The sequence below is a fragment of the Castanea sativa genome, chromosome 6 (assembly GCF_040712315.1).
Source record: "Castanea sativa cultivar Marrone di Chiusa Pesio chromosome 6, ASM4071231v1".
Taxonomy (NCBI): domain Eukaryota; kingdom Viridiplantae; phylum Streptophyta; class Magnoliopsida; order Fagales; family Fagaceae; genus Castanea; species Castanea sativa.
Window position 1 is genome coordinate 1,979,024 of NC_134018.1, and position 27,835 is coordinate 2,006,858.

At 33.8% G+C, this 27,835-nt stretch overlaps 3 protein-coding genes across 3 annotated transcripts; all 3 read left to right on the plus strand.

The window, feature by feature from the left end:
* Positions 1–4,419: 4,419 nt before the first annotated feature.
* Positions 4,420–4,850, plus strand: LOC142638639 (heavy metal-associated isoprenylated plant protein 47-like). The gene is made up of 2 exons (XM_075812684.1): positions 4,420–4,486; positions 4,582–4,850. Exons 1-2 carry the CDS (start codon positions 4,420–4,422, stop codon positions 4,848–4,850), a joined length of 336 nt encoding a protein of 111 aa, XP_075668799.1.
* Positions 4,851–12,020: 7,170 nt separating this feature from the next.
* On the plus strand, positions 12,021–12,952 carry LOC142638128 (heavy metal-associated isoprenylated plant protein 47-like). The gene is made up of 3 exons (XM_075812124.1): positions 12,021–12,059; positions 12,425–12,503; positions 12,599–12,952. The coding sequence occupies exons 1-3, from the start codon at positions 12,054–12,056 to the stop codon at positions 12,865–12,867; spliced, it is 354 nt and encodes a 117-aa protein (XP_075668239.1). The 5' UTR covers positions 12,021–12,053; the 3' UTR covers positions 12,868–12,952.
* A 7,078-nt stretch (positions 12,953–20,030) lies between these two features.
* LOC142638092 (heavy metal-associated isoprenylated plant protein 47-like) lies at positions 20,031–21,045 on the plus strand. Its single transcript, XM_075812091.1, has 3 exons — positions 20,031–20,069; positions 20,438–20,516; positions 20,612–21,045. The coding sequence occupies exons 1-3, from the start codon at positions 20,064–20,066 to the stop codon at positions 20,857–20,859; spliced, it is 333 nt and encodes a 110-aa protein (XP_075668206.1). The 5' UTR covers positions 20,031–20,063; the 3' UTR covers positions 20,860–21,045.
* The last annotated feature ends 6,790 nt before the right edge of the window (positions 21,046–27,835 follow it).

Consider the following 27,835-nt stretch of genomic DNA (forward strand, 5'->3'; position numbering starts at 1 on the left):
GATTGATAAAGTTATTTTATTATTATCTAAAATAATGGTAACATGAATATGAGACATTATCATATAGTCCATGAGATGTATTGTATGTGATTTATGTGAAAAGTCACAGAAGATGTAAATCACAAGCTCTTTGTAAACTCAGAATTAATAGTTCGTAGTCGGTGATGAAATTGGGCATTTCATCTGCGAAGACTATAACGTGTCAACTAAGATGATTTGTCTTGATCATGGAAGTGAAAGCTTCTAGTTGATATGTTGATATGTTTTAAGAGTTAAAACATATTGAACAGGACCGCTGTGAGATTTATTATTCTCTTAATGACTGTCAAATGAATAATAAATCTCACGACCTCTATTTGCATGAACTCTTAATCCTGAGAGAATAATGGACCTGATCATGAAGTGTAGGTTGCTTTGATATATCAGGAGTGAGATCTGAAATAACGGTCAAAACCTCAGTATGTTGGGCAGCCACATTTAGTGTTGATGGAACATATATTCTCAAGATGGAATTCATAGTCTCTTGATGGAGATATAAAATATTCCCTTGAGATAAGTTTAATGGGTTCAGTTATTCAGAGAGTTAGGCCTAACCACTTTAGTAAGAAATTACTAAAGTATATATTTATGAAATTGGATTTCATAAATATATAATGAATAACTTTAAAGAATTAAACCGGGTACTCAAGGATAAGATGTAGTAATTTACAAAGTGACAGTCTATATTTATGACTTTGTGTTACTACGAATATTTTATGAAGGGGTTACGTGTATAATAAAGTCTTGGGATATAATTTATTAATAAGGCCTAGAGTGCAATTATATTTATATAGTGGTATTAAATATAATTAATGGTAACTTTGGACTTGTCAAGAGTTGACGGAAAAGCCCAAGGCCCATTGGAGCTAGTGTCTTATTGGTCCCTTTTGGTCCCACTCCAAGCCACACATTAAAGCCCAATTGGAAAGGCCTAATAGGCCAGCCCAATTAGATAATCAGTTAGTTATAAAGGGAGAAACATACAGAATTTTTATGAGAAGAGATTAGAAAAGAAAAAGAAACGGTGTGTGAGAGAGGGTGAGACACACTTTCATTCTCCCCTTGAAAAACAGATTGAGAGACCACACATCTTGGGCGTAAAGTGGAATTGGAGTGAAGATTAAAAGTGTTCCCAAGTGCTTCTAATCTTTGTTTTGAATTTCTCCACACCAAGGTACGCTATCTTGTTCTTAAATTCTGAAATTTATGTAGTGCACGTTATCAATCATGAATGAAATAGATCCTAGTTCGTTGCTTCCGCTGTGGGTTTTGCATGAGATGCAAAACCAGATTTTTTCCTTCATAAACATTATGTTAGAGTGCATAAGAAATTTGTTTCTGTGCCTACCTATCACCTCTGTGGTGTTGTTGGTCATATTAGACCAAATTGTTTTTTGTTAAGGCAAGAACCAAAGCCTGTGACCGAAAACCCCACTAGGAATATTGATATTCCTAAATTTGTTCTTGTCTATCACTTTTGTGGTGCCCGTGGTCACATACGTCATAATTGTCATAAATTGAAATTCAAGCATTCGGTCATAAACATCATAACTTTTGTGGTGACCATGCTCATATATGTCATATGTGATGATATTTCTCCTGCCATAAGTCCTGATAAATTGTTTTATATGCTTTTGAAAAATTTAAACTTGTTGGCTTGTTAAAGAAAATTGCAAGATTTCGATCTGTCTCGATCAGAAAATTTGTGTAATGCCTCAAATACACTCTGCTTCTCATGGTTGTTCATCTACAAAGCCAAAGACTCGTGCTATATGTGTAAGAAAAGATTTGCTAAGGTAACTTTTGTTTACTTGTCCTTGGTTTAATTCTTTCCATTATTTCAATTATTTGTGGATATGTTTTCTTTTGGTTTTTGGTTGTTTTATTATCTTAGGTTGTTTTGATTTTTTTTTTATTATAAAATCCTAAAACATTGAAATATTCAAAAAAGACAAAAATATCTTATTTTGTGCCTAGTTTTATTTTTCTTGAGGATTACATAAATTATAATATCTCTCTCTTGATCTAGAACATGCTTGATATTGTGGAGAAACATAGAAAGTATGTGTTGCATAATTGAGTGCATAATATATTTTTGATTTTGTATCAGTATGTACTAGTTTGTACACGTACTTATAGGTTAATTAAGAAATTGATATCTCTTATTTGTATAACCTCTATGGCTTAGTTGAGCACTATCATGCATTGTTGTTGCATTTTATTCATTAATATTTGTGATGAAATTGGGCATTTTGTTGTAATAGGATTATTCTTGTATTTGAGCATTTCATATTGTATGTAAGTTTTGTCATGGATTGCCACATGGGGAAATTGTTTGGCTCTAAAATTTTAGGGTAAACCGTGAACACAAACTTATCTAAATATAGATCTTAGAATTTATGAGTCATATTAGACAATGCTCAAAGTGCTATAAGTCAAAATTCAATAAATATACAAGCTACAAGGTTAGAAAGTCAAAATTAGACTGGTTTGATCGATCAAGAAAATTTTCAATTGATCAGGAGAATTTTCGATTGATCGAAAGTCGCAGATCAGCAAAAATCATCAAATGTAAAAAGCTCATAATTTGTCCGTTTGAAACCCAAATCGTGATTCATTTTTTCCAATAATAAAAGGACATTATAAGTTAACCCTAAAAGGGTTTTGAGAGAGAGGGAGAGAGAGAAGAGTGCATCTTGTGCCTCTAATTGTAGATCTAGGATTTTTGTACCCAAAACTCTCTAAAGTCCTCTACCAGCAATATTCTTTGAAGAAACTGAAGATCCAGTGTTGTAGAAGTTGTTGCTACAAGATCAAAAACTGGTGATCTGAAATATTTGAGTAGGATCTCAAAGTCATAAGCGTGGGAGCTTGTGTGCTGCAAATCTAAGAGAGAATAGTTCTGGATTTGAAACTTGCACGTGGTCGTGTCAGTAAGTTAATACTGGAGGTAGCAATAGATTTAGGGTCAAATCTTTTGTAAAAAATTCAATTCTCTATTGGAAGATTTGTTTACCTTGAGAATAGTTGAGTCAAATCCTTCCTAGGTTTCTACCTTGAAATAGTTCGTTTCATTGGTTTTCTTAGGTGCTCATATCGATATGCTTTACTTTTCCACTACTGCGCATGATATGATCTATTACTATTTAATATTGATCTCGTAATTAACCTAAGTAAACACTTGGCAAATTAATTAGGTAAAACAGTTTGTTTTTTGGGGTCTAAACAAACTAACATTAGTGCATTGCTCAATTATTGATTATCCATGCAAATTGATAGTAGCATGCTAGATTAATTTGTTAATCATGTAAATTCTGCATTAATTGTAATTATTTTAAATTTGATTTAGTCGTAATAAAAAGTTGGGGGGGGGGGGGGGGGGGTTAAAACAAAATTTAGTACTTAGTCTTGCGAACATTCACAATCCATCAGAAATGCACCCAGGCTAATTTCCTTACGCCAGGGGTACGTAGTCCAAATTAATAAGATTGGAAGACTTTTTCTAAGGCCTTGTACTAAAAGTCTTTTAGTAGAAGGATTTCTCTGTTAGGATGTTGAGAAATCACTATCAAGTCGCCACCCCCAAAACGTAAGGAACCTATCAACACTAAACTTAAATGAGTTAATGTACTTGTTTTGATGATAACAAGCCATCTACTACTATATGCTTTTCGGAGGGATGACAAGTTGAGTGCAAAATCAAAGTAATGCAAAGTTTGACTTTTATTAATTTTGAACATAGTTATAAATTAAGGATTCTAGAATAACATACATTTCTATGTACGAATACAAGTAGATTAAGAGAGGAAATGGCTTCGAAACTGCAATGCATGCATATTGACTCGGTCTGTGGAAACCGTGGGTTTTTTTAACTAATTGTTCGTGTATAAGTCAGTCAACAGATTTCTACCACAAAGCTCTCTACTATAAATAGACACTATCATTTCATTGCTTTCTCATAATAATCACACTTTCCATTTGTTTCATAGTATCAAACATGAAGGTAAGCCCTTTTTCTTACTATAGAAGAGAAAATAAAGAAGGTATTCATAGGGTTTGAGCATTAGCCAACTATACCAACACTGTGGTGCTTGGTTTTTAGGGTTCAAACCCTATCTCCCTTCTAGCCCCGGCCTATTTATGAAAAAGGTCACTATGATCACATCTTTTGGCTCCCATGTACCTATGAGGTCCACAGATTATATGAGGGCACAAGAGATTTTTACTGTTGGTTTACCTAGAAAAAAAAATGCATATGCATGAAATGTTTTTTGAGTAGCAAACACTAAAAACATGTATAAACAATTTTTTTTTCGTTTTTATTCTGTTGAAAGACACTAATGATTATACGGTATATATATGGTGCAGCAAAAGATAGTAATGAAGTTGCAAATGAATTGCGAGAAATGCAGAACCAAGGCCATGAAGATTGCTGCTGTGACAGAAGGTGTGCATCAAATTTGCTTTTAAGAACTAGAGTCAAGGGACTAATTGCTTTTATATATATATGTAACAGTTTTTTTTTTCCTGAATATCAAACAGGTGTGATCTCAGTGACGATTGAAAGAGAAAAAAGTCTAGTGGTCGTGGTAGGAGACGGAGTTGATTCAGTTAGCTTGGCCGGCTCACTAAGGAAGAAGCTTGGCTCTGCCACCATTGAGAGTGTGCAAGAAGTGAAAGCAGGAAGTGAAAGCAAGAAGCTTGGCTCTGCCACCATTGGGTACCCAATTATAAGTTATAGCCAATATCCACAATACCCCATGTATGCAGTGGTTTCTGATCAATACCCTAGCAATTGCGCCATCATGTGATGAGTATTGCAAGCTGATCCATGAGATCAATTGAGATGTAAAATTTTTTTTCTTTGTTTTGTTCATGCTCTTGCATGTTGTTTTCCTTGTGTCTCCTATATGTTTCTTAATACAATAATTACAAGGACACAATTAAAAAAATAAAATAGCTAGTTGATAAAATAATTACTCGATTTCAAACTTACATTAAACCAAATTTTGAGCAAGTCTAAACCTAGACTAAATGTTTTGATCATGGTTTGCCAACACAATACATATTTAAGTTCTAATACATTAATCCCTAAGATCTTAGAATCTAACAGACATGTTACTTTCATAGCCGTGCTCTTCACATCATGCTTCCACCAGATCAAGAAGGGCACACCGTAGCCGTGATGATATTTCAAGCCACTGGCTCCTTCCGCTTCATCAATTTCCTCACCAACAACCAATGTGTATTTGGTTGTCTTGCTACATGGCAATTTCTATTTGTTTGGTACTTATTTTTCTTCTTTGATGTCAAACTGTGTTTCTTTTTTTTTTTCCCTTGCAAATTATTAAAATATACGCAAAAAATAGAAAAGCCTCTGAGCACGTGCGAGAGCGCGTGCTCAAAGGCTAGTATATATTATATGGTTGAAAATATAATTTTATATATAATATATTATATGGTCGGAAGTACTTTGATTCTGATTCACGATAATCACTTACTGCACATCGGGACACAATTGTAATGTGTGAATGAAATAATGTATAACCCAGCAATAAAAAGAAAAAAGAATGAGAGAATGAGTATGATCGGAGAAGAGATCGAATCTCAACACTGCATCAATAATGTCAAAGAGTTGTGCATTATTATGACAAATCTAGTTATTGAAAATTTTAGTTTAATTCGGCACATGAAGCATTATCCTCATAATATGGCATGCTATTTTGGCCATTAAAAAAAGGATTAACTTATCACAAGACCTTGCTTTTATACATATATTATTTTATATATCACCTCAGCAAAAAAATGTAGGAGACATAAAAAACATGCAGGAGCATGAACAAAACAAAGACAAAATGTGTACATATCATAGATCAGGCTGCAATATATAATTATTCATCAAATATGTCTGTCTACATAATGGCACAATTGGTAGGGTGTTGATCAGAAACCACTGCATCCGCATGGTACAAGGGGTACTGATCAGGATAAGCCACTGTATTTGAATGGTACAAGGGTACTGGATATTGGCTTGGAGTTGGGTCTGTTTTCTCAGCACTTTCTGCTTTCAGTTCTAGCACACCCTGAATGGTGGCAGAGCCAAGCTTCTTCCTTAGTGAGCGGGTCAAGCTAGCTAACTGAGTCAACTCCATCTCCTATCACTACCACCAGACTTTCATATGCTCCTTCAATCGCCACTGAGGTCACACCTTGAGAAGAGATTTACCCAAACACAAATTTCACATATCATGAGTGTTGAGTGTTTTGGAGCATTGGAAAGTATTGGTGCTTAGCAATTTTCAGTCGGTAAGGATTGGTGGTGCAACCAATTGATGTTGTGAGATCTGGGAAGTTAGTGGAAACAAGATTTCTAAAAGTCCATTGATAGCTGGAGTTTGGAGGGATTAAGTATTTTAGGTAGCATAGATTTAGATTGTCATGTATTATTGTACTCTAGCTTATTCACTAGTGGATCATTCTTGGCTTGGAAGGCCATGGAGAAATTTTAACATCAAAATTATTCGGTTTATCTTTTTTATAACACATTGGGTGTTAGTTTGCATCCTCTATACCTACTACCCATTAGATTAGTTGTTAAGTTCTAAAAGTTTAGAATAATTGGCAAACCATGAACAAAAACTTGTTTAGATATAGATCTTAGAGTCTATGAAGTCATATTAGACAATGCTCAAAGTGCTGCAAGTCAAAATTCAAAGAACATACAAGCTGCAAGTTCAAAAGGACAAAATTAGACTAGTTCAATTGATCAAGAGAATTTTCAATCACTCGGAAGTCGCAAATTAGCAAAAATAAGAAAAAGTAAAAAGCCCATAACTTGTCCGTTTGAAACCCAAATCATAACCTATTTTTTCCAGTATTCAAAGAACATTATAAGCTAACCCTAGGAGGGGTTTTAAGAGAGAGAAGAATGCATCTTGTGCCTCTAATTGTAGATCTTGGGTTTTTGTACCCAAATTTCTTTAAAGTCTTCTACTGGTAATATTTTTTGAAGAAACTTAAGATTCGGCATTGTGGAAGTTGATACTACAAGATCAACAACTGGTGATCTAAAATCTTTGAGTGGGATCTCAAAGTCATAAGCGTGGGAGTTTGTGTGCTACAAATCGAAGAGAGAAGAGTTTGTGGATTTGGAACTTGCACGCGGTCATGTCAGTAAGTTTTTTTTTTTTTTTAGAAGGTGGTCATGTCAGTAAGTTACTACTAGTGGTAGCAATAGATTTAGGGTTAAATCTTTTGTAAGAAATTCAATTATCTATTGGTGGATTTATTTATCTTGAAGATAGCTAGGTCAAATCCTCTCAAGATTTTTACTTTAAAACAGTTCATTTCATTGGTCTTCTTGGATGATCATATCAGTGTGTTCTTTACTTTTCCACTGTTGTGCATGATATGATCTATTACTGTTTAAGCTATATCTCATAATTAACCTAACTAAACACTTGGTTAATTAATTAGGTTAAATAATCTGTTTTAAGGGGTCTAAACAAACTAATAAGTGGTATGAGAGCGGGTTCACTCTGATTGGATTAATGTCTTGAGTGAGATCCTTGATCCCTTCGATAATTTTAAGTATATGTCTACTCATATTTGTGATGTTTTGAATATAAATTACACAATTGTTTCTATTGATCTTATTGACATCTGTGAAACTCTTCGTAAGGAATTATTTAAATCTATGAAAATTGCTAAGAAATTCAAGGAAGAGTTAAAATAGGCTAATCTTGAAAAAGAGGAATTGATTGTGAGATTGAATGAATCTAATAAAAAGAATGAATTTTTGAGAAATCGATTTTCCTCTCAAGATGAAAAGATGAAGAGTTTGGAACAAAAGTTGTTGATACCTATTTTCGCGACACATTTTCTACAAGCCCGATTCAAACCAAGCCCGACTTCCTTGTGGGCTCAATTCATGTATTATAATTTATTTTATTCTTTTAAGCCTGGCCCAAGCCCATACGACTTATTGGGAAAATTGAGGGAGTGTGGTTTGGAGGGTATGGGTCAGTTCCTTGGACCTTTTGTATGAGCCCAGCCCATGCGTGCTACCAAGTGGGCAAGGGATGCTGGTAGCACCTCAGGCTCATGGAGGAGGTCTTGTATCTAAAATTTTCACCCCAAAACAGCTTTTATGCTCTGGGTGACTGTGACCCAAAGTTTCTGCCCAAACCTTTTTTTTCTTTAAAAAATGGTTGGCTCTCATTGGCCAACTACAACTGCTAGCTCTCATCTAGTTGAGCCTCCCAATGGTTTAAAACAACTAAAAATGAGGAGCCAATGAGGGTTTAGTCAAGCATTTCCCTTAATGATGATAAAAGTAATCCTTCCTTTTATCCAAACAAAAGCAAACCTAAAAATTACTACTTGCTTAACACCTTGGGGTCCAAAACCTCTTCTATTGGCCAAAAACTAGTCACTTAGAGCACCCCAAACTCAATATAAATGCTACAATTAGATTCAAAATAGAGGATTTTTTTTTGGACTCTGAGAGCAACACCTCAAGCTCAATACAAGAGTCTTTCTTCAACTAAAAAAACCACTAACCACGTTCTACCTAGAGACTTGAAACTTCAGAGCAAAAAATCCATTCATCCAGTCAACAATCTCACAATTTTGAACCTTAGGGGTGGAAATATAGGTACAGGGGAGCCTTCCCTCTCTTCCTCACAACCTCTCTCAATTTCCTCTTCTCGGTGACTGTGGGTCGAAGTTTCAGATTTGTTGAACCATGTTTTCCCCATAGAGCTGAAACTTGAGAGCAAAAACCTACTGAGCCAAGAAACATTCTCACAATTCTGAACCTTAGGGGTGAAAATATGGGTACAGGGGGACCTTCCCTCTCTTCCTCACAACCTCCCTCATTTCCCTCTTCTCGGTGACTGTGGGTTGAAGTTTCAGACCTGTTATGTTTTTATACTTTTTCTACACTTTTGTTTTAGCATTTTGATTTTCTCTTGTAAAAGCACTATTAGTCTTTTGTTCATTATACATTTGGAATTTTGGGCTTGATTCTCCACAATAAACACTTCTAAAGAACCCAAGGGGAGATTTGGGCCATTCTCATATATTTGGCCCTTCTCGCAAAACGTCCCCGACAAAAGTTAGCTGAGTTTGATGCTAAACTGGAAAATTGTCTTGTACCAAACTTTATATTGATAATAGATCTGTTTTTGTTATTGTTCATCTTAAGCCTAAAGCTAACAAAATTTATATTCCTCCTTTTAAAATGAATTATAAAAAAGGCTTATTTTGCTAGGTTGGATAAAGGTAAAAGTTCTGATGTAGATATTGAAGTTTCAAAACTTATGTTTAAACATTATGTTAGAATGCATAAGAAATTTGTTTCTGTGCCTACCTATCACCTCTGTGGTATTGTTGGTCATATTAGACCAAATTGTTTTTTGTTAAGGCAAGAACCAAAGCCTGTGACCGAAAACCCCACTAGGAATATTGATATTCCTAAATTTGTTCTTGTCTATCACTTTTGTGGTGCTCGTGGTCACATACGTCATAATTGTCATAAATTGAAATTCAAGCATTCTGTCATAAACATCATAACTTTTGTGGTGACCGTGCTCATATATGTCATATGTGATGATATTTCTCCTGCCATAAGTCCTGATAAATTGTTTCATATGCTTTTGAAAAATTTAAGCTTGTTGGCTTGTTAAAGAAAATTGCAAGATTTCGATCTGTCTCGATCAGAAAAATTGTGTAATGCCTCAAATACACTCTGCTTCTCATGGTTGTTCATCTATAAAGCCAAAGACTCGTGCTATATGTGTAAGAAAAGATTTGCTAAGGTAACTTTTGTTTACTTGTCCTTGGTTTAATTCTTTCAATTATTTGTGGATATGTTTTCTTTTGGTTTTTGGTTGTTTTATTATCTTAGGTTGTTTTGATTTTTTTTTTATTATAAAATCCTAAAACATTGAAATATTCAAAAAAGACAAAAATATCTTATTTTGTGCCTAGTTTTATTTTTCTTGAGGATTACATAAATTATAATATCTCTCTCTTGATCTAGAACATGCTTGATATTGTGGAGAAACATAGAAAGTATGTGTTGCATAATTGAGTGCATAATATATTTTTGATTTTGTATCAGTATGTACTAGTTTGTACACGTACTTATAGGTTAATTAAGAAATTGATATCTCTTATTTGTATAACCTCTATGGCTTAGTTGAGCACTATCATGCATTGTTGTTGCATTTTATTCATTAATATTTGTTATGTAATTGGGCATTTTGTTGTAATAGGACTATTCTTGTATTTGAGCATTTCATATTGTATGTAAGTTTTGTCATGGATTGCCACATGGGGAAATTGTTTGGTTCTAAAAGTTTAGGGTAAACCGTGAACACAAACTTGTCTAAATATAGATCTTAGAATTTATGAGTCATATTAGACAATGCTCAAAGTGCTCTAAGTCAAAATTCAAAGAATATACAAGCTACAAGGTTAGAAAGTCAAAATTAGACTGGTTTGATCGATCAAGAAAATTTTCAATTGATCAGGAGAATTTTCGATTGATCGAAAGTCGCAGATCAGCAAAAATCATCAAATGTAAAAAGCTCATAATTTGTCCGTTTGAAACCCAAATCGTGATTCATTTTTTCCAATAATAAAAGGACATTATAAGTTAACCCTAAAAGGGTTTTGAGAGAGAGGGAGAGAGAGAAGAGTGCATCTTGTGCCTCTAATTGTAGATCTAGGATTTTTGTACCCAAAACTCTCTAAAGTCCTCTACCAGCAATATTCTTTGAAGAAACTGAAGATCCAGTGTTGTAGAAGTTGTTGCTACAAGATCAACAACTGGTGATCTGAAATATTTGAGTAGGATCTCAAAGTCATAAGCGTGGGAGCTTGTGTGCTGCAAATCTAAGAGAGAATAGTTCTGGATTTGAAACTTGCACGTGGTCGTGTCAGTAAGTTAATACTGGAGGTAGCAATAGATTTAGGGTCAAATCTTTTGTAAAAATTTCAATTCTCTATTGGTAGATTTGTTTACCTTGAGAATAGTTGAGTCAAATCCTTCCTAGGTTTCTACCTTGAAACAGTTCGTTTCATTGGTTTTCTTAGGTGCTCATATCGATATGCTTTACTTTTCCACTACTGCGCATGATATGATCTATTACTATTTAATATTGATCTCGTAATTAACCTAAGTAAACACTTGGCAAATTAATTAGGTAAAACAGTTTGTTTTTTGGGGTCTAAACAAACTAACATTAGTGCATTGCTCAATTATTGATTATCCATGCAAATTGATAGTAGCATGCTAGATTAATTTGTTAATCATGTAAATTCTGCATTAATTGTAATTATTTTAAATTTGATTTAGTCGTAATAAAAAGTTGGGGGGGGGGGGGGGGGGGGTTAAAAAAACATTTAGTACTTAGTCTTGCGAACATTCACAATCCATCAGAAATGCACCCAGGCTAATTTCCTTACGCCAGGGGTACGTAGTCCAAATTAATAAGATTGGAAGACTTTTTCTAAGGCCTTGTACTAAAAGTCTTTTAGTAGAAGGATTTCTCTGTTAGGATGTTGAGAAATCACTATCAAGTCGCCACCCCCAAAACGTAAGGAACCTATCAACACTAAACTTAAATGAGTTAATGTACTTGTTTTGATGATAACAAGCCATCTACTACTATATACTTTTCGGACGGATGACAAGTTGAGTGCAAAATCAAAGTAATGCAAAGTTTGACTTTTATTAATTTTGAACATAGTTAGAAATTAAGGATTCTAGAATAACATACATTTCTATGTACGAATACAAGTAGATTAAGAGAGGAAATGGCTTCGAAACTGCAATGCATGCATATTGACTCGGTCTGTGGAAACCGTGGGTTTTTTTAACTAATTGTTCGTGTATAAGTCAGTCAACAGATTTCTACCACAAAGCTCTCTACTATAAATAGACACTATCATTTCATTGCTTTCTCATAATAATCACACTTTCCATTTGTTTCATAGTATCAAACATGAAGGTAAGCCCTTTTTCTTACTATAGAAGAGAAAATAAAGAAGGTATTCATAGGGTTTGAGCATTAGCCAACTATACCAACACTGTGGTGCTTGGTTTTTAGGGTTCAAACCCTATCTCCCTTCTAGCCCCGGCCTATTTATGAAAAAGGTCACTATGATCACATCTTTTGGCTCCCATGTACCTATGAGGTCCACAGATTATATGAGGGCACAAGAGATTTTTACTGTTGGTTTACCTAGAAAAAAAAATGCATATGCATGAAATGTTTTTTGAGTAGCAAACACTAAAAACATGTATAAACAATTTTTTTTTCGTTTTTATTCTGTTGAAAGACACTAATGATTATACGGTATATATATGGTGCAGCAAAAGATAGTAATGAAGGTGCAAATGAATTGCGAGAAATGCAGAACGAAGGCCATGAAGATTGCTGCTGTGACAGAAGGTGTGCATCAAATTTGCTTTTAAGAACTAGAGTCAAGGGACTAATTGCTTTTATATATATATGTAACAGTTTTTTTTTTCCTGAATATCAAACAGGTGTGATCTCAGTGACGATTGAAAGAGAAAAAAGTCTAGTGGTCGTGGTAGGAGACGGAGTTGATTCAGTTAGCTTGGCCGGCTCACTAAGGAAGAAGCTTGGCTCTGCCACCATTGAGAGTGTGCAAGAAGTGAAAGCAGGAAGTGAAAGCAAGAAGCTTGGCTCTGCCACCATTGGGTACCCAATTATAAGTTATAGCCAATATCCACAATACCCCATGTATGCAGTGGTTTCTGATCAATACCCTAGCAATTGCGCCATCATGTGATGAGTATTGCAAGCTGATCCATGAGATCAATTGAGATGTAAAATTTTTTTTCTTTGTTTTGTTCATGCTCTTGCATGTTGTTTTCCTTGTGTCTCCTATATGTTTCTTAATACAATAATTACAAGGACACAATTAAAAAAATAAAATAGCTAGTTGATAAAATAATTACTCGATTTCAAACTTACATTAAACCAAATTTTGAGCAAGTCTAAACCTAGACTAAATGTTTTGATCATGGTTTGCCAACACAATACATGTTTAAGTTCTAATACATTAATCCCTAAGATCTTAGAATCTAACAGACATGTTACTTTCATAGCCGTGCTCTTCACATCATGCTTCCACCAGATCAAGAAGGGCACACCGTAGCCGTGATGATATTTCAAGCCACTGGCTCCTTCCGCTTCATCAATTTCCTCACCAACAACCAATGTGTATTTGGTTGTCTTGCTACATGGCAATTTCTATTTGTTTGGTACTTATTTTTCTTCTTTGACGTCAAACCGTGTTTCTTTTTTTTTTCCCTTGCAAATTATTAAAATATACGCAAAAAATAGAAAAGCCTCTGAGCACGTGCGAGAGCGCGTGCTCAAAGGCTAGTATATATTATATGGTTGAAAATATAATTTTATATATAATATATTATATGGTCGGAAGTACTTTGATTCTGATTCACGATAATCACTTACTGCACATCGGGACACAATTGTAATGTGTGAATGAAATAATGTATAACCCAGCAATAAAAAGAAAAAAGAATGAGAGAATGAGTATGATCGGAGAAGAGATCGAATCTCAACACTGCATCAATAATGTCAAAGAGTTGTGCATTATTATGACAAATCTAGTTATTGAAAATTTTAGTTTAATTCGGCACATGAAGCATTATCCTCATAATATGGCATGCTATTTTGGCCATTAAAAAAAGGATTAACTTATCACAAGACCTTGCTTTTATACATATATTATTTTATATATCACCTCAGCAAAAAAATGTAGGAGACATAAAAAACATGCAGGAGCATGAACAAAACAAAGACAAAATGTGTACATATCATAGATCAGGTTGCAATATATAATTATTCATCAAATATGTCTGTCTACATAATGGCACAATTGGTAGGGTGTTGATCAGAAACCACTGCATCCGCATGGTACAAGGGGTACTGATCAGGATAAGCCACTGTATTTGAATGGTACAAGGGTACTGGATATTGGCTTGGAGTTGGGTCTGTTTTCTCAGCACTTTACGCTTTCGGTTCTTGCACACCCTGAATGGTGGCAGAGCCAAGCTTCTTCCTTAGTGAGCGGGTCAAGCTAGCTAACTGAGTCAACTCCATCTCCTATCACTACCACCAGACTTTCATATGCTCCTTCAATCGCCACTGAGGTCACACCTTGAGAAGAGATTTACCCAAACACAAATTTCACATATCATGAGTGTTGAGTGTTTTGGAGCATTGGAAAGTATTGGTGCTTAGCAATTTTCAGTCGGTAAGGATTGGTGGTGCAACCAATTGATGTTGTGAGATCTGGGAAGTTAGTGGAAACAAGATTTCTAAAAGTCCATTGATAGCTGGAGTTTGGAGGGATTAAGTATTTTAGGTAGCATAGATTTAGATTGTCATGTATTATTGTACTCTAGCTTATTCACTAGTGGATCATTCTTGGCTTGGAAGGCCATGGAGAAATTTTAACATCAAAATTATTCGGTTTATCTTTTTTATAACACATTGGGTGTTAGTTTGCATCCTCTATACCTACTACCCATTAGATTAGTTGTTAAGTTCTAAAAGTTTAGAATAATTGGCAAACCATGAACAAAAACTTGTTTAGATATAGATCTTAGAGTCTATGAAGTCATATTAGACAATGCTCAAAGTGCTGCAAGTCAAAATTCAAAGAACATACAAGCTGCAAGTTCAAAAGGACAAAATTAGACTAGTTCAATTGATCAAGAGAATTTTCAATCACTCGGAAGTCGCAAATTAGCAAAAATAAGAAAAAGTAAAAAGCCCATAACTTGCCGTTTGAAACCCAAATCATAACCTATTTTTTCCAGTATTCAAAGAACATTATAAGCTAACCCTAGGAGGGGTTTTAAGAGAGAGAAGAATGCATCTTGTGCCTCTAATTGTAGATCTTGGGTTTTTGTACCCAAATTTCTTTAAAGTCTTCTACTGGTAATATTTTTTGAAGAAACTTAAGATTCGGCATTGTGGAAGTTGATACTACAAGATCAACAACTGGTGATCTAAAATCTTTGAGTGGGATCTCAAAGTCATAAGCGTGGGAGTTTGTGTGCTACAAATCGAAGAGAGAAGAGTTTGTGGATTTGGAACTTGCACGCGGTCATGTCAGTAAGTTTTTTTTTTTTTTTAGAAGGTGGTCATGTCAGTAAGTTACTACTAGTGGTAGCAATAGATTTAGGGTTAAATCTTTTGTAAGAAATTCAATTATCTATTGGTGGATTTATTTATCTTGAAGATAGCTAGGTCAAATCCTCTCAAGATTTTTACTTTAAAACAGTTCATTTCATTGGTCTTCTTGGATGATCATATCAGTGTGTTCTTTACTTTTCCACTGTTGTGCATGATATGATCTATTACTGTTTAAGCTATATCTCATAATTAACCTAACTAAACACTTGGTTAATTAATTAGGTTAAATAATCTGTTTTAAGGGGTCTAAACAAACTAATAAGTGGTATGAGAGCGGGTTCACTCTGATTGGATTAATGTCCTGAGTGAGATCCTTGATCCCTTCGATAATTTTAAGTATATGTCTACTCATATTTGTGATGTTTTGAATATAAATTACACAATTGTTTCTATTGATCTTATTGACGTCTGTGAAACTCTTCGTAAGGAATTATTTAAATCTATGAAAATTGCTAAGAAATTCAAGGAAGAGTTAAAATTGGCTAATCTTGAAAAAGAGGAATTGATTGTGAGATTGAATGAATCTAATAAAAAGAATGAATTTTTGAGAAATCGATTTTCCTCTCAAGATGAAAAGATGAAGAGTTTGGAACAAAAGTTGTTGATACCTATTTTCGCGACACATTTTCTACAAGCCCGATTCAAACCAAGCCCGACTTCCTTGTGGGCTCAATTCATGTATTATAATTTATTTTATTCTTTTAAGCCTGGCCCAAGCCCATACGACTTATTGGGAAAATTGAGGGAGTGTGGTTTGGAGGGTATGGATAAGTTCCTTAGACCTTTTGTATGAGCCCAGCCCATGCGTGCTACCAAGTGGGCAAGGGATGCTGGTAGCACCTCAGGCTCATGGAGGAGGTCTTGTATCTAAAATTTTCACCCCAAAACAGCTTTTATGCTCTGGGTGACTGTGACCCAAAGTTTCTGCCCAAACCTTTTTTTTCTTTAAAAAATGGTTGGCTCTCATTGGCCAACTACAACTGCTAGCTCTCATCTAGTTGAGCCTCCCAATGGTTTAAAACAACTAAAAATGAGGAGCCAATGAGGGTTTAGTCAAGCATTTCCCTTAATGATGATAAAAGTAATCCTTCCTTTTATCCAAACAAAAGCAAACCTGAAAATTACTACTTGCTTAACACCTTGGGGTCCAAAACCTCTTCTATTGGCCAAAAACTAGTCACTTAGAGCACCCCAAACTCAATATAAATGCTACAATTAGATTCAAAATAGAGGATTTTTTTTTGGACTCTGAGAGCAACACCTCAAGCTCAATACAAGAGTCTTTCTTCAACTAAAAAAACCACTAACCACGTTCTACCTAGAGACTTGAAACTTCAGAGCAAAAATCCATTCATCCAGTCAACAATCTCACAATTTTGAACCTTAGGGGTGGAATATAGGTATAGGGGAGCCTTCCCTCTCTTCCTCACAACCTCTCTCAATTTCCTCTTCTCGGTGACTGTGGGTCGAAGTTTCAGATTTGTTGAACCATGTTTTCCCCATAGAGCTGAAACTTGAGAGCAAAAACCTACTGAGCCAAGAAATATTCTCACAATTCTGAACCTTAGGGGTGAAAATATGGGTACAGGGGGACCTTCCCTCTCTTCCTCACAACCTCCCTCATTTCCCTCTTCTCGGTATTGTGGATCGAAGTTTTAGACCTATTATATTTTTATACTTTTTTCTACACTTTTATTATTAGCATTTTGATTTTCTCCTGTAAAAGCACTATTAATCTTTTGTTCATTATACATTTGGAATTTTGGGCTTGATTCTCCATTATAAACACTTCTAAAGAACCCAAGAGGAGATTTAGGTCATTCTCACATTTTTTGCCCTTGTTGTAAAACGTCCCCGACAAAAGTTAGCTGAGTTTGATGCTAAACTGGAAAATTGTCTTGTACCAAACTTTATATTGATAATAGATCTGTTTTTGTTATTGTTCATCTTAAGCCTAAAGCTAACAAAATTTATATTCCTCCTTTTAAAATGAATTATAAAAAAGGCTTATTTTGCTAGGTTGGATAAAGGTAAAAGTTACGATGTAGATATTGAAGTTTCAAAACTTATGTTTAAACATTATGTTAGAATGCATAAGAAATTTGTTTACGTGCCTACCTATCACCTCTGTGGTGTTGTTGGTCATATTAGACCAAATTGTTTTTTGTTAAGGCAAGAACCAAAGCCTGTGACCGAAAACCCCACTAGGAATATTGATATTCCTAAATTTGTTCTTGTCTATCACTTTTGTGGTGCCCGTGGTCACATACGTCATAATTGTCATAAATTGAAATTCAAGCATTCGGTCATAAACATCATAACTTTTGTGGTGACCATGCTCATATATGTCATATGTGATGATATTTCTCCTGCCATAAGTCCTGATAAATTGTTTTATATGCTTTTGAAAAATTTAAACTTGTTGGCTTCTTAAAAAAAATTGCAAGATTTCGATCTGTCTCGATCAGAAAAATTGTGTAATGCCTCAAATACACTCTGCTTCTCATGGTTGTTCATCTACAAAGCCAAAGACTCGTGCTATATGTGTAAGAAAAGATTTGCTAAGGTAAGTTTTGTTTACTTGTCCTTGGTTTAATTCTTTCAATTATTTGTGGATAGGTTTTCTTTTGGTTTTTGGTTGTTTTATTATCTTAGGTTGTTTTGATTTTTCTTTTATTATAAAATCCTAAAACATTGAAATATTCAAAAAAGACAAAAATATCTTATTTTGTGCCTAGTTTTATTTTTCTTGAGGATTACATAAATTATAATATCTCTCTCTTGATCTAGAACATGCTTGATATTGTGGAGAAACATAGAAAGTATGTGTTGCATAATTGAGTGCATAATATATTTTTGATTTTGTATCAGTATGTACTAGTTTGTACACGTACTTATAGGTTAATTAAGAAATTGATATCTCTTATTTGTATAACCTCTATGGCTTAGTTGAGCACTATCATGCATTGTTGTTGCATTTTATTCATTAATATTTGTGATGTAATTGGGCATTTTGTTGTAATAGGACTATTCTTGTATTTGAGCATTTCATATTGTATGTAAGTTTTGTCATGGATTGCCACATGGGGAAATTGTTTGGTTCTAAAAGTTTAGGGTAAACCGTGAACACAAACTTGTCTAAATATAGATCTTAGAATTTATGAGTCATATTAGACAATGCTCAAAGTGCTCTAAGTCAAAATTCAAAGAATATACAAGCTACAAGGTTAGAAAGTCAAAATTAGACTGGTTTGATCGATCAAGAAAATTTTCAATTGATCAGGAGAATTTTCGATTGATCGAAAGTCGCAGATCAGCAAAAATCATCAAATGTAAAAAGCTCATAATTTGTCCGTTTGAAACCCAAATCGTGATTCATTTTTTCCAATAATAAAAGGACATTATAAGTTAACCCTAAAAGGGTTTTGAGAGAGAGGGAGAGAGAGAAGAGTGCATCTTGTGCCTCTAATTGTAGATCTAGGATTTTTGTACCCAAAACTCTCTAAAGTCCTCTACCAGCAATATTCTTTGAAGAAACTGAAGATCCAGTGTTGTAGAAGTTGTTGCTACAAGATCAACAACTGGTGATCTGAAATATTTGAGTAGGATCTCAAAGTCATAAGCGTGGGAGCTTGTGTGCTGCAAATCTAAGAGAGAATAGTTCTGGATTTGAAACTTGCACGTGGTCGTGTCAGTAAGTTAATACTGGAGGTAGCAATAGATTTAGGGTCAAATCTTTTGTAAAAATTTCAATTCTCTATTGGTAGATTTGTTTACCTTGAGAATAGTTGAGTCAAATCCTTCCTAGGTTTCTACCTTGAAACAGTTCGTTTCATTGGTTTTCTTAGGTGCTCATATCGATATGCTTTACTTTTCCACTACTGCGCATGATATGATCTATTACTATTTAATATTGATCTCGTAATTAACCTAAGTAAACACTTGGCAAATTAATTAGGTAAAACAGTTTGTTTTTTGGGGTCTAAACAAACTAACATTAGTGCATTGCTCAATTATTGATTATCCATGCAAATTGATAGTAGCATGCTAGATTAATTTGTTAATCATGTAAATTCTGCATTAATTGTAATTATTTTAAATTTGATTTAGTCGTAATAAAAAGTTGGGGGGGGGGGGGGGGTTAAAACAACATTTAGTACTTAGTCTTGCGAACATTCACAATCCATCAGAAATGCACCCAGGCTAATTTCCTTACGCCAGGGGTACGTAGTCCAAATTAATAAGATTGGAAGACTTTTTCTAAGGCCTTGTACTAGAAGTCTTTTAGTAGAAGGATTTCTCTGTTAGGATGTTGAGAAATCACTATCAAGTCGCCACCCCCAAAACGTAAGGAACCTATCAACACTAAACTTAAATGAGTTAATGTACTTGTTTTGATGATAACAAGCCATCTACTACTATATACTTTTCGGACGGATGACAAGTTGAGTGCAAAATCAAAGTAATGCAAAGTTTGACTTTTATTAATTTTGAACATAGTTAGAAATTAAGGATTCTAGAATAACATACATTTCTATGTACGAATACAAGTAGATTAAGAGAGGAAATGGCTTCGAAACTGCAATGCATGCATATTGACTCGGTCTGTGGAAACCGTGGGTTTTTTTAACTAATTGTTCGTGTATAAGTCAGTCAACAGATTTCTACCACAAAGCTCTCTACTATAAATAGACACTATCATTTCATTGCTTTCTCATAATAATCACACTTTCCATTTGTTTCATAGTATCAAACATGAAGGTAAGCCCTTTTTCTTACTATAGAAGAGAAAATAAAGAAGGTATTCATAGGGTTTGAGCATTAGCCAACTATACCAACACTGTGGTGCTTGGTTTTTAGGGTTCAAACCCTATCTCCCTTCTAGCCCCGGCCTATTTATGAAAAAGGTCACTATGATCACATCTTTTGGCTCCCATGTACCTATGAGGTCCACAGATTATATGAGGGCACAAGAGATTTTTACTGTTGGTTTACCTAGAAAAAAAAAAAATGCATATGCATGAAATTTTTTTTGAGTAGCAAACACTAAAAACATATATAAACAATTTTTTTTTCGTTTTTATTCTGTTGAAAGACACTAATGATTATACGGTATATATATGGTGCAGCAAAAGATAGTAATGAAGGTGCAAATGAATTGCAAGAAATGCAGAACCAAGGCCATGAAGATTGCTGCTGTGACAGAAGGTGTGCATCAAATTTGCTTTTAAGAACTAGAGTCAAGGGACTAATTGCTTTTATATATATATGTAACAGTTTTTTTTTTCCTGAATATCAAACAGGTGTGATCTCAGTGACGATTGAAAGAGAAAAAAGTCTAGTGGTCGTGGTAGGAGACGGAGTTGATTCAGTTAGCTTGGCCGGCTCACTAAGGAAGAAGCTTGGCTCTGCCACCATTGAGAGTGTGCAAGAAGTGAAAGCAGGAAGTGCTGAGAAAAAAGACCCAATTATATGTTATAGCCAATATCCACAATACCCCATGTATGCAGTGGTTTCTGATCAATACCCTAGCAATTGCGCCATCATGTGATGAGTATTGCAAGCTGATCCATGAGATCAATTGAGATGTAAAATTTTTTTTTCTTTGTTTTGTTCATGCTCTTGCATGTTGTTTTCCTTGTGTCTCCTATATGTTTCTTAATACAATAATTACAAGGATACAATTAAAAAAATAAAATAGCTAGTTGATATATTTTGTTATAACAACACGAAGTCATGTTAACTTTTGTGAGAAAAAAATTATGAAAAATATTTTTTTTCCTTAGCAATACTCAAAATAAAAAATATATATATTGTACGATGAAGTGTGAATGCTTCATTTTCTTTGGTGCTTACATAATTTGGTTGCTGCTTATATTATCTTAAGGATTAGGTTAGAGTCGGTGTTTCATTAATTATTATGTCTCATATCCCTTGCATGGTCTTAAATTTGAAATATTTCCTTGACTATCAAGAGGACCTTTGTATACTATGCAAATTGCTGTGGGATTCTCGTAGCTAGGTAAGTCAAACAATACCAACAAAGTTGAACTATTTTCAACTCCATTATATAATTGTTATATGTTAATCTTTCGCTTAGTGGCCAAAATACCTTATGCGGATATTGTAAACATTAAATATATGCAATTTGAACTATGATGCGGGTAGAGTGTACAATTACAATGAGTAAAACATATCACATTGTGACACATCGTACTGTAAGTAACTATCAAAAGTCAAAACTAAAGTACTTCAAATGATGGACATTTTTATGTACTAACAAATAAGTTACGGTCACTCGCATCATTTGCTAGTAATATTAATAGGGTTTGGTTAATGTGTGCTTATAAGGTACACATTAATTTATTTATTTTTAAAAATATTTTATCCAAAATTAAAAAAATTGTTAATATTTTTTCAATTCTCAATTTTTTTTAAAAAAATAATTAATTATTGTATACTTAGCAAAATTCATATTAATAAACAAAAAAAAGGCCTATCATCATTCATCATGTCACTGCTTTTTTTTCACCAATAATTGGCGAAGTTACCAATGTCAGAGAGAAAGGACGTAGGTTCAACTGCTCATGGCCACTAGTTCCTTGGTTGTAGTGAATGTGGCTGCAGATCAGTAATTCCACGTTTTTCTTCCTTATATTTTTGTTTGTTTTATTTTACTTTTTGGGAGCAGCTCATCCATAAAGCATACTTTGACGCAAACCACCCAGGCACCCCTTACTCTATATTACAAAAAAAAAAAAAAAAAAAACTTCAGTATTACAATAAAAAATAATAAATAAAATGCACAATTGTTTATTTTACAGATTGAGTTTTGAAGAAAAAATAATAAAATTATGTGAAAGTGATAGAATTGTTACTTTTTATATAGTACTAGAATTATTCATTATCCTATATTTGAATAAAAGGTTAATAAGTTACTTTTTAAAAAAAATTTAAATTTAATTTTGTATTACCATTTGTTTGATTAATGAAATTGTTCTAGGTTGATGCTGCAAGTTTGACTCTGGTTCGATGTACAATGTGTCGTCAACTTAAGCCAAGGCATGATTCTTATCAAATTGTTAAGGTAATTATTATCCAAGCTCTGTTGAAGCAAACCAAAACAATTATACAGGTAGGAAATTTAACATAGGGAGTTTTGTTTTGCACAAATTTAGGATAATCTTTTGATAGGTTATTTGCTCTTTTTAAACATATGAAGTACTTTTTATAAAGCCTTGTACTCAGGGCTTTCTACGTAATAAGTTAATGTACATGTTTTGATGATAATAAGCCGGCTACTACTATATACTTTCGGAAGGATGACAAGTTGAGTGCAAAATCAAAGTAATACACAAGCAAAGATTGACTTTTATTAATTTTGAACATTGTTAGAAATTAAGGATTCTAGAATAACATACATTTATATATACGTATACAAGTAGATTAAGAGAGGAAATGGCTTCGAAACTGCAATGCATGCATACTGATTCGGTCTGTGGAAACCGTGGGTTTTTCAACTAATTGTTCGTGTATAAGTCAGTCAACAGATTTCTACCACAAAGCTCTTTAATATAAATAGACACTATCATTTCTTTGCTTTCTCATAATAATCACACTTTCCATTTGTTTCATAGTATCAAACATGAAGGTAAGCCCTTTTTCTTACTATAGAAGAGAAAAAAAAAAAGGCGGTACTCATAGGGTTTGAGCATTAGCCAACGATACCAACACTGTGGTGCTTGGTATTTAGGGTTCAAACCCTATCTCCCTAAGAAAAAAGTCTAGTGGTAGTAATAGGAGATGGAGTTGATTCGGTTAGCTTGACCCTCTCACTAAGGAAGAAGCTTGGCTCTGCCACCATTGAAAGTGTGCAAGAAGTGAAAGCAGAAAGTGCTGAGAAAAAAGACCGAACTATATGTTATAGCCAATATCCACAATACCCCATGTATGCAGTGGTATCAATACCCTAGTAATTGTGCCATCATGTGACAAACATTTGATGAATATTGCAGCCCCATGAGGTCAATTGAGATGTAAACTTTTTGTCTTTGTTTTGTTCATGCTCTTGTATGTTGTTTTCCATGTGTCTCCTATATGTTTCATAATACAATAATTACAAGTAAAAAAAAAAAAAAAAAAAAAAAACTAGTTTATATATATTGTTACAAGGACACGAATCCATGTTAACTTTTGTGAGAAAAAAATTGTGAAAAAATATTTTTGTCCTTAGCAATACTCAAGATAATATATATATATATATATATATATATATAACGATGAAGTGTGAATGCATCATTTTCTTTGACGCTTACATAATTTGGTTGCTGCTTATTATCTTAAGGATTAGGTTAGAGTCGGTGTTTTGTTAATTATTATGTATCAAATCTCATGCATGGACTTAAATTTGAAATATTTCCGTGCCAAGAGGACCTTTTTATATTATGCAAATTGCCGTGGGATTCTCGTTGAGGTGAGTCAAACAATATCAACAAAATCGAACTTTTTTCAGCTCCATCTATATAATTGTTATAAGTTAATCTTTTGCTTAATGGCCAAAATAGCCAGCCTTATGTGGATAATGTTTCATATGCTGACTAAATCGAAAAATTACAAAAAGTAAATTTGTTATAACAATTCAGAACTCTAACATTTTTTTAAGCTTTCTCTTCTCCTATCATTTTAGACACACTAGTTTTTTTATTTAAGAAGTAATTATCACATACTCATTAGTTTACATTATCCATATAAGATATACAGTATGACCGTTTATATTTTATTATGAATATCTGTATAAATATTTCGAACATCAAGCATACAATTTTTAATATGATGTGTATGGAGTGTAAGTACAAAAACAAATGAGTAAAACACAACACAATTGTGACACGTCGTAGTACTGTGAGTAACTATCATGAATCAAAATTAGGTACTTCAAATGATTTATCGTAACCGGCATCTTTTTGTACAAACAAATAAGTTACGGTCACTCATATCATTTGGTAGTAATATTTATAGGGTCTAGTTAATGTGTGCCTTAAAGGCACATATTAACCATTTATTTTAGGAAAATTTTTATAAAAATTTGAAAAAAAAATTATTAAAACAATTAATTACTTTTACGTTTTTTCATAATTTTTTTTTAAAAAAAATGGTTTAGTAATATATGCCATAAAGGCATACATTAGTAAATCCCATATTTATAAACAAAAAGGCCTATCATCATTTGTATGAGTTGTAAGGACGCACTTTGGTACCTAAGCCCAAATGAGAAAGTATCTAGGCCCAAAGAGCCCAATACAATGAATTTGTAGAGAGCGTACAATAAAACTAGGTTTTAACAAATTAGACAATAATTATAGTGAGCCCAGATGGTAAGAAAACAAGAATAATAAGGTTTTGCCTAAGGAAAACCTCCTCGGCACGGTCCGGGGAGACCAGTTCTTATATAAATATTTCTTTTCAATTTGGTTACAAGTCTAATTCTAATTGTTGTAGTGTTTTTCATTCTCTAATCTCCGATCACCCCTCCTGTAAGGGTCTTCCTTCTCCATTTTATATCTCTCCTTCCTTCATCTCCATCATCTACGTGTAGGTCAAGTTGTTGGCATTGATTTTTGTCCCATCAGCACCTTCTTGAAATTTTTGGGAGTTGCTGTAAGGTTGCTAACCACTATTCAGGAATCACCTCCACATTAATGCAGCCAGAGGGTTAGCTGCAGAGCATTCAATACGGTGGTAGCAGCTTTCCCTTAGATATTTCTTAACTTCCCTTTGTCTCATGCTCTCCTGATGCTTATCATTACCAGTAGAATCTTCTGGATGGTGGCTTTTAATGGTAGACTGAGCCTTCTGACCTTACCTTACTTAGCCGAGGAGGCATTCCTCCTCGGACTACCTTCCCAAACCTTCCCTATCATATTTTGTCCGTGGCCTTTTGATTCGCACTTCTTCCCTATTGTCTTCTTGTCCTCGGACTACTAGACGTCCTCAGACAAGGCCCACGACCCAATATACACTTATGGGCCTTTTATCCCTACATGAGTCATGACACTACTTTTTATTCACCGATAATTTTCAAAGTTACCAATGTCAAAGAGAAAGGATGTTGGTTCAACTTCTCATGGCTATTAGTTCCTTGGCGATAGTGAATGTGGCTGCAGGTCAGTAAATCCACATTTTTCTTATATTTTTATTTGTTTTATATTACTTTTTGTGAGCAGCTGATCCATAAAGCATAAATTCTGGTGTGGTTGTCATAAATCTGACTTCAACATCACCATTTTGATTTCTGATGAAGAAAGGAGTGTTGGACTGGATTGGCTGAGATGCCTGATGGAGAGTCTCATATTTTGTAATCCATTTCTCTGGAAAAACTTTTTTCATCTGTTCTTTATCCAACTGTCTTGGAACAAATGTACACATGGGTGTCATGCCTGGATCTACTTGGATCAAAAGAGCATCATTGGACTGGGCTATCTCTGGTATGGCTACATCAAAAGCATGGTTCTAGAGTCAGTAGGCAAGCTGGTAGTGAAGTGTGGCTGCAAAAGTATCTGGAACTTGAGAAGCTCCTGTAATCTGAACTTGAACTTTAAGAGCATCACAAAGGTGTGGGTCTCTGAGAGACATGTTGAAATTGGGGAAAAGGGTGACAAATATTGTTCCTGCATTAAGTGTGGTTTGGACTGTACCTATGACTGCATTATGATATTCCATAAATCTAGAATCAAGGAGAGCAATTCTAGAAGCTATAGGGAGTCCTTTTCTGCCATGAAAAGTGAGTGCGAGTCTTACTGCACCAAAATGGAGGTGAGTATAACCTTGTCTTTGCCATGGGATGACAAATTCTCTAGGAAGAGCAAGAGTGATAAAGTTTTCTTTCTCACTGGCTGGAATATTAAACTGGTCAAATTTTGAAGCTTGGACATACTCTTTAACACTAGAGGGTTGAGAAGGACCTAGAAATTTTTTTATGGATTTTTTGAAAGTTTTTTGGGGTTTATCAAACACTGTATAGGGATTTACAATGGGAAAGTCTGTAATAGGTATTTTACTATCTTCAGGAATATGGGATATTTCATATAAATATTCTAATCTATTTGCAGTAGATTTTCTGAGGGAAAGATCACAAGAAGTGGTAATGGTATCAGTGATTGCTGAGGATGATGAACTGGAACTGGCCATGACTGTTTCTAAAATGAAGAACAATTTTCTTAAGATCTGACAGGACTAAAACGCCACTCCTAGGCTCACGTCCACTAGACTACTCGAGAAAAATAATTCTTTGACACTTTTAGTACAACTCCTTAGTTTTCTACTTGATTATCAAATCCCGTTTTCTGATGTGATTATCACAGAGGATCCACAATAAGTGGCAACTGTTAATCACAGAGCATACTAATCAGGACAATAGTTCAAGTATACTAATCAAAGGAGAGAGAAACTGATGCTGAGGCTTTACCAGTTTTTTAAAATTGCATGTGTGTGTGATAAGTGCATGTGCATGGAGAATGCAAGGCTCTGATACCAATTATAGCAATTTTGTTTCTCTCTCCTTATTTATTATCTAAAACTTTTTACATATATTTCTTTTTTTGCCAATGACTTTACAAATATGTTTGCAATACTTTTTTTTTTCTTTTTTGGTTGAGTTCGTACTACTTTTTTTTTTTTTTTTTCTTCTTCTTTTAAGCCGGTCATACTCTTATTCTTATAGTCTTATCAATTGTGAATATATATCTTGTCTCCTTAAAAATAAATAAATGGCTAAGTGTTGTTTATTGAGGTTTTAAAAAATAAGTGAGATTCTAAAAATATATATATATATATATTTTTTTTTCAAATATGACATACTTAATAGAACTCAATCCATATTAATTTTCAACAATATATGTCTGCTAGCTCTTTATTATTTTTTTTTCCAAATACATATTTTGATAAGTATTGTAGTTGGCACTAGGCATTTATTAAGATTTTGTTTGCATATAAAATCATTTATTTGTAGCAATATTCTAATCAAGGGTATTACTGTATGAATTATAGGATGTTTATTAAAAATTATTTTAGAAACCAAACTCAATTAAAAAAATATATAATAGAATAATGATGTGAAAAAATATAGTATATCAAGAACTTATGTCTCAAGATTAGAAGAAGCCATCAAAAAGAGGAAGACTTTGATTTTATATAAAGACAAAGACGGAGACTTTACTTAGCTTAAGAAGCAACTAGTAGACCTCTGCATATGATTATAAATGGAAACTAATTCCATTTAATCTAATACTAGTAGATATTTCAAAATTTCCAACATTGAACATTGTTTTTAGAGACATCAAATCAAAAGTGTCAATTAGCATAATTCGATAAAATTTATAAAAAAAATAACTTTTATTATACTTATAATTAATATATTTATAATTTTTTTTTAAAGTTTAGTTACAAACTTAGTTGAAGTCTAAGGTTACAACCTTTAAAAACATTAACATTGCTACATATTTTGAAAATCTAACAGTTAGATTGTATGT

Coding starts and splice junctions, on each gene's coding strand:
- LOC142638639 (XM_075812684.1), top strand. CDS start 4,420: ATGAAGTTGCAAATGAATTGCGAGAAATGCAGAACCAAGGCCATGAAG. Junction 4,487..4,581: donor GATTGCTGCTGTGACAGAAG/GTGTGCATCAAA, acceptor AATATCAAACAG/GTGTGATCTCAGTGACGATT.
- LOC142638128 (XM_075812124.1), top strand. Junction 12,504..12,598: donor GATTGCTGCTGTGACAGAAG/GTGTGCATCAAA, acceptor AATATCAAACAG/GTGTGATCTCAGTGACGATT.
- LOC142638092 (XM_075812091.1), top strand. Junction 20,517..20,611: donor GATTGCTGCTGTGACAGAAG/GTGTGCATCAAA, acceptor AATATCAAACAG/GTGTGATCTCAGTGACGATT.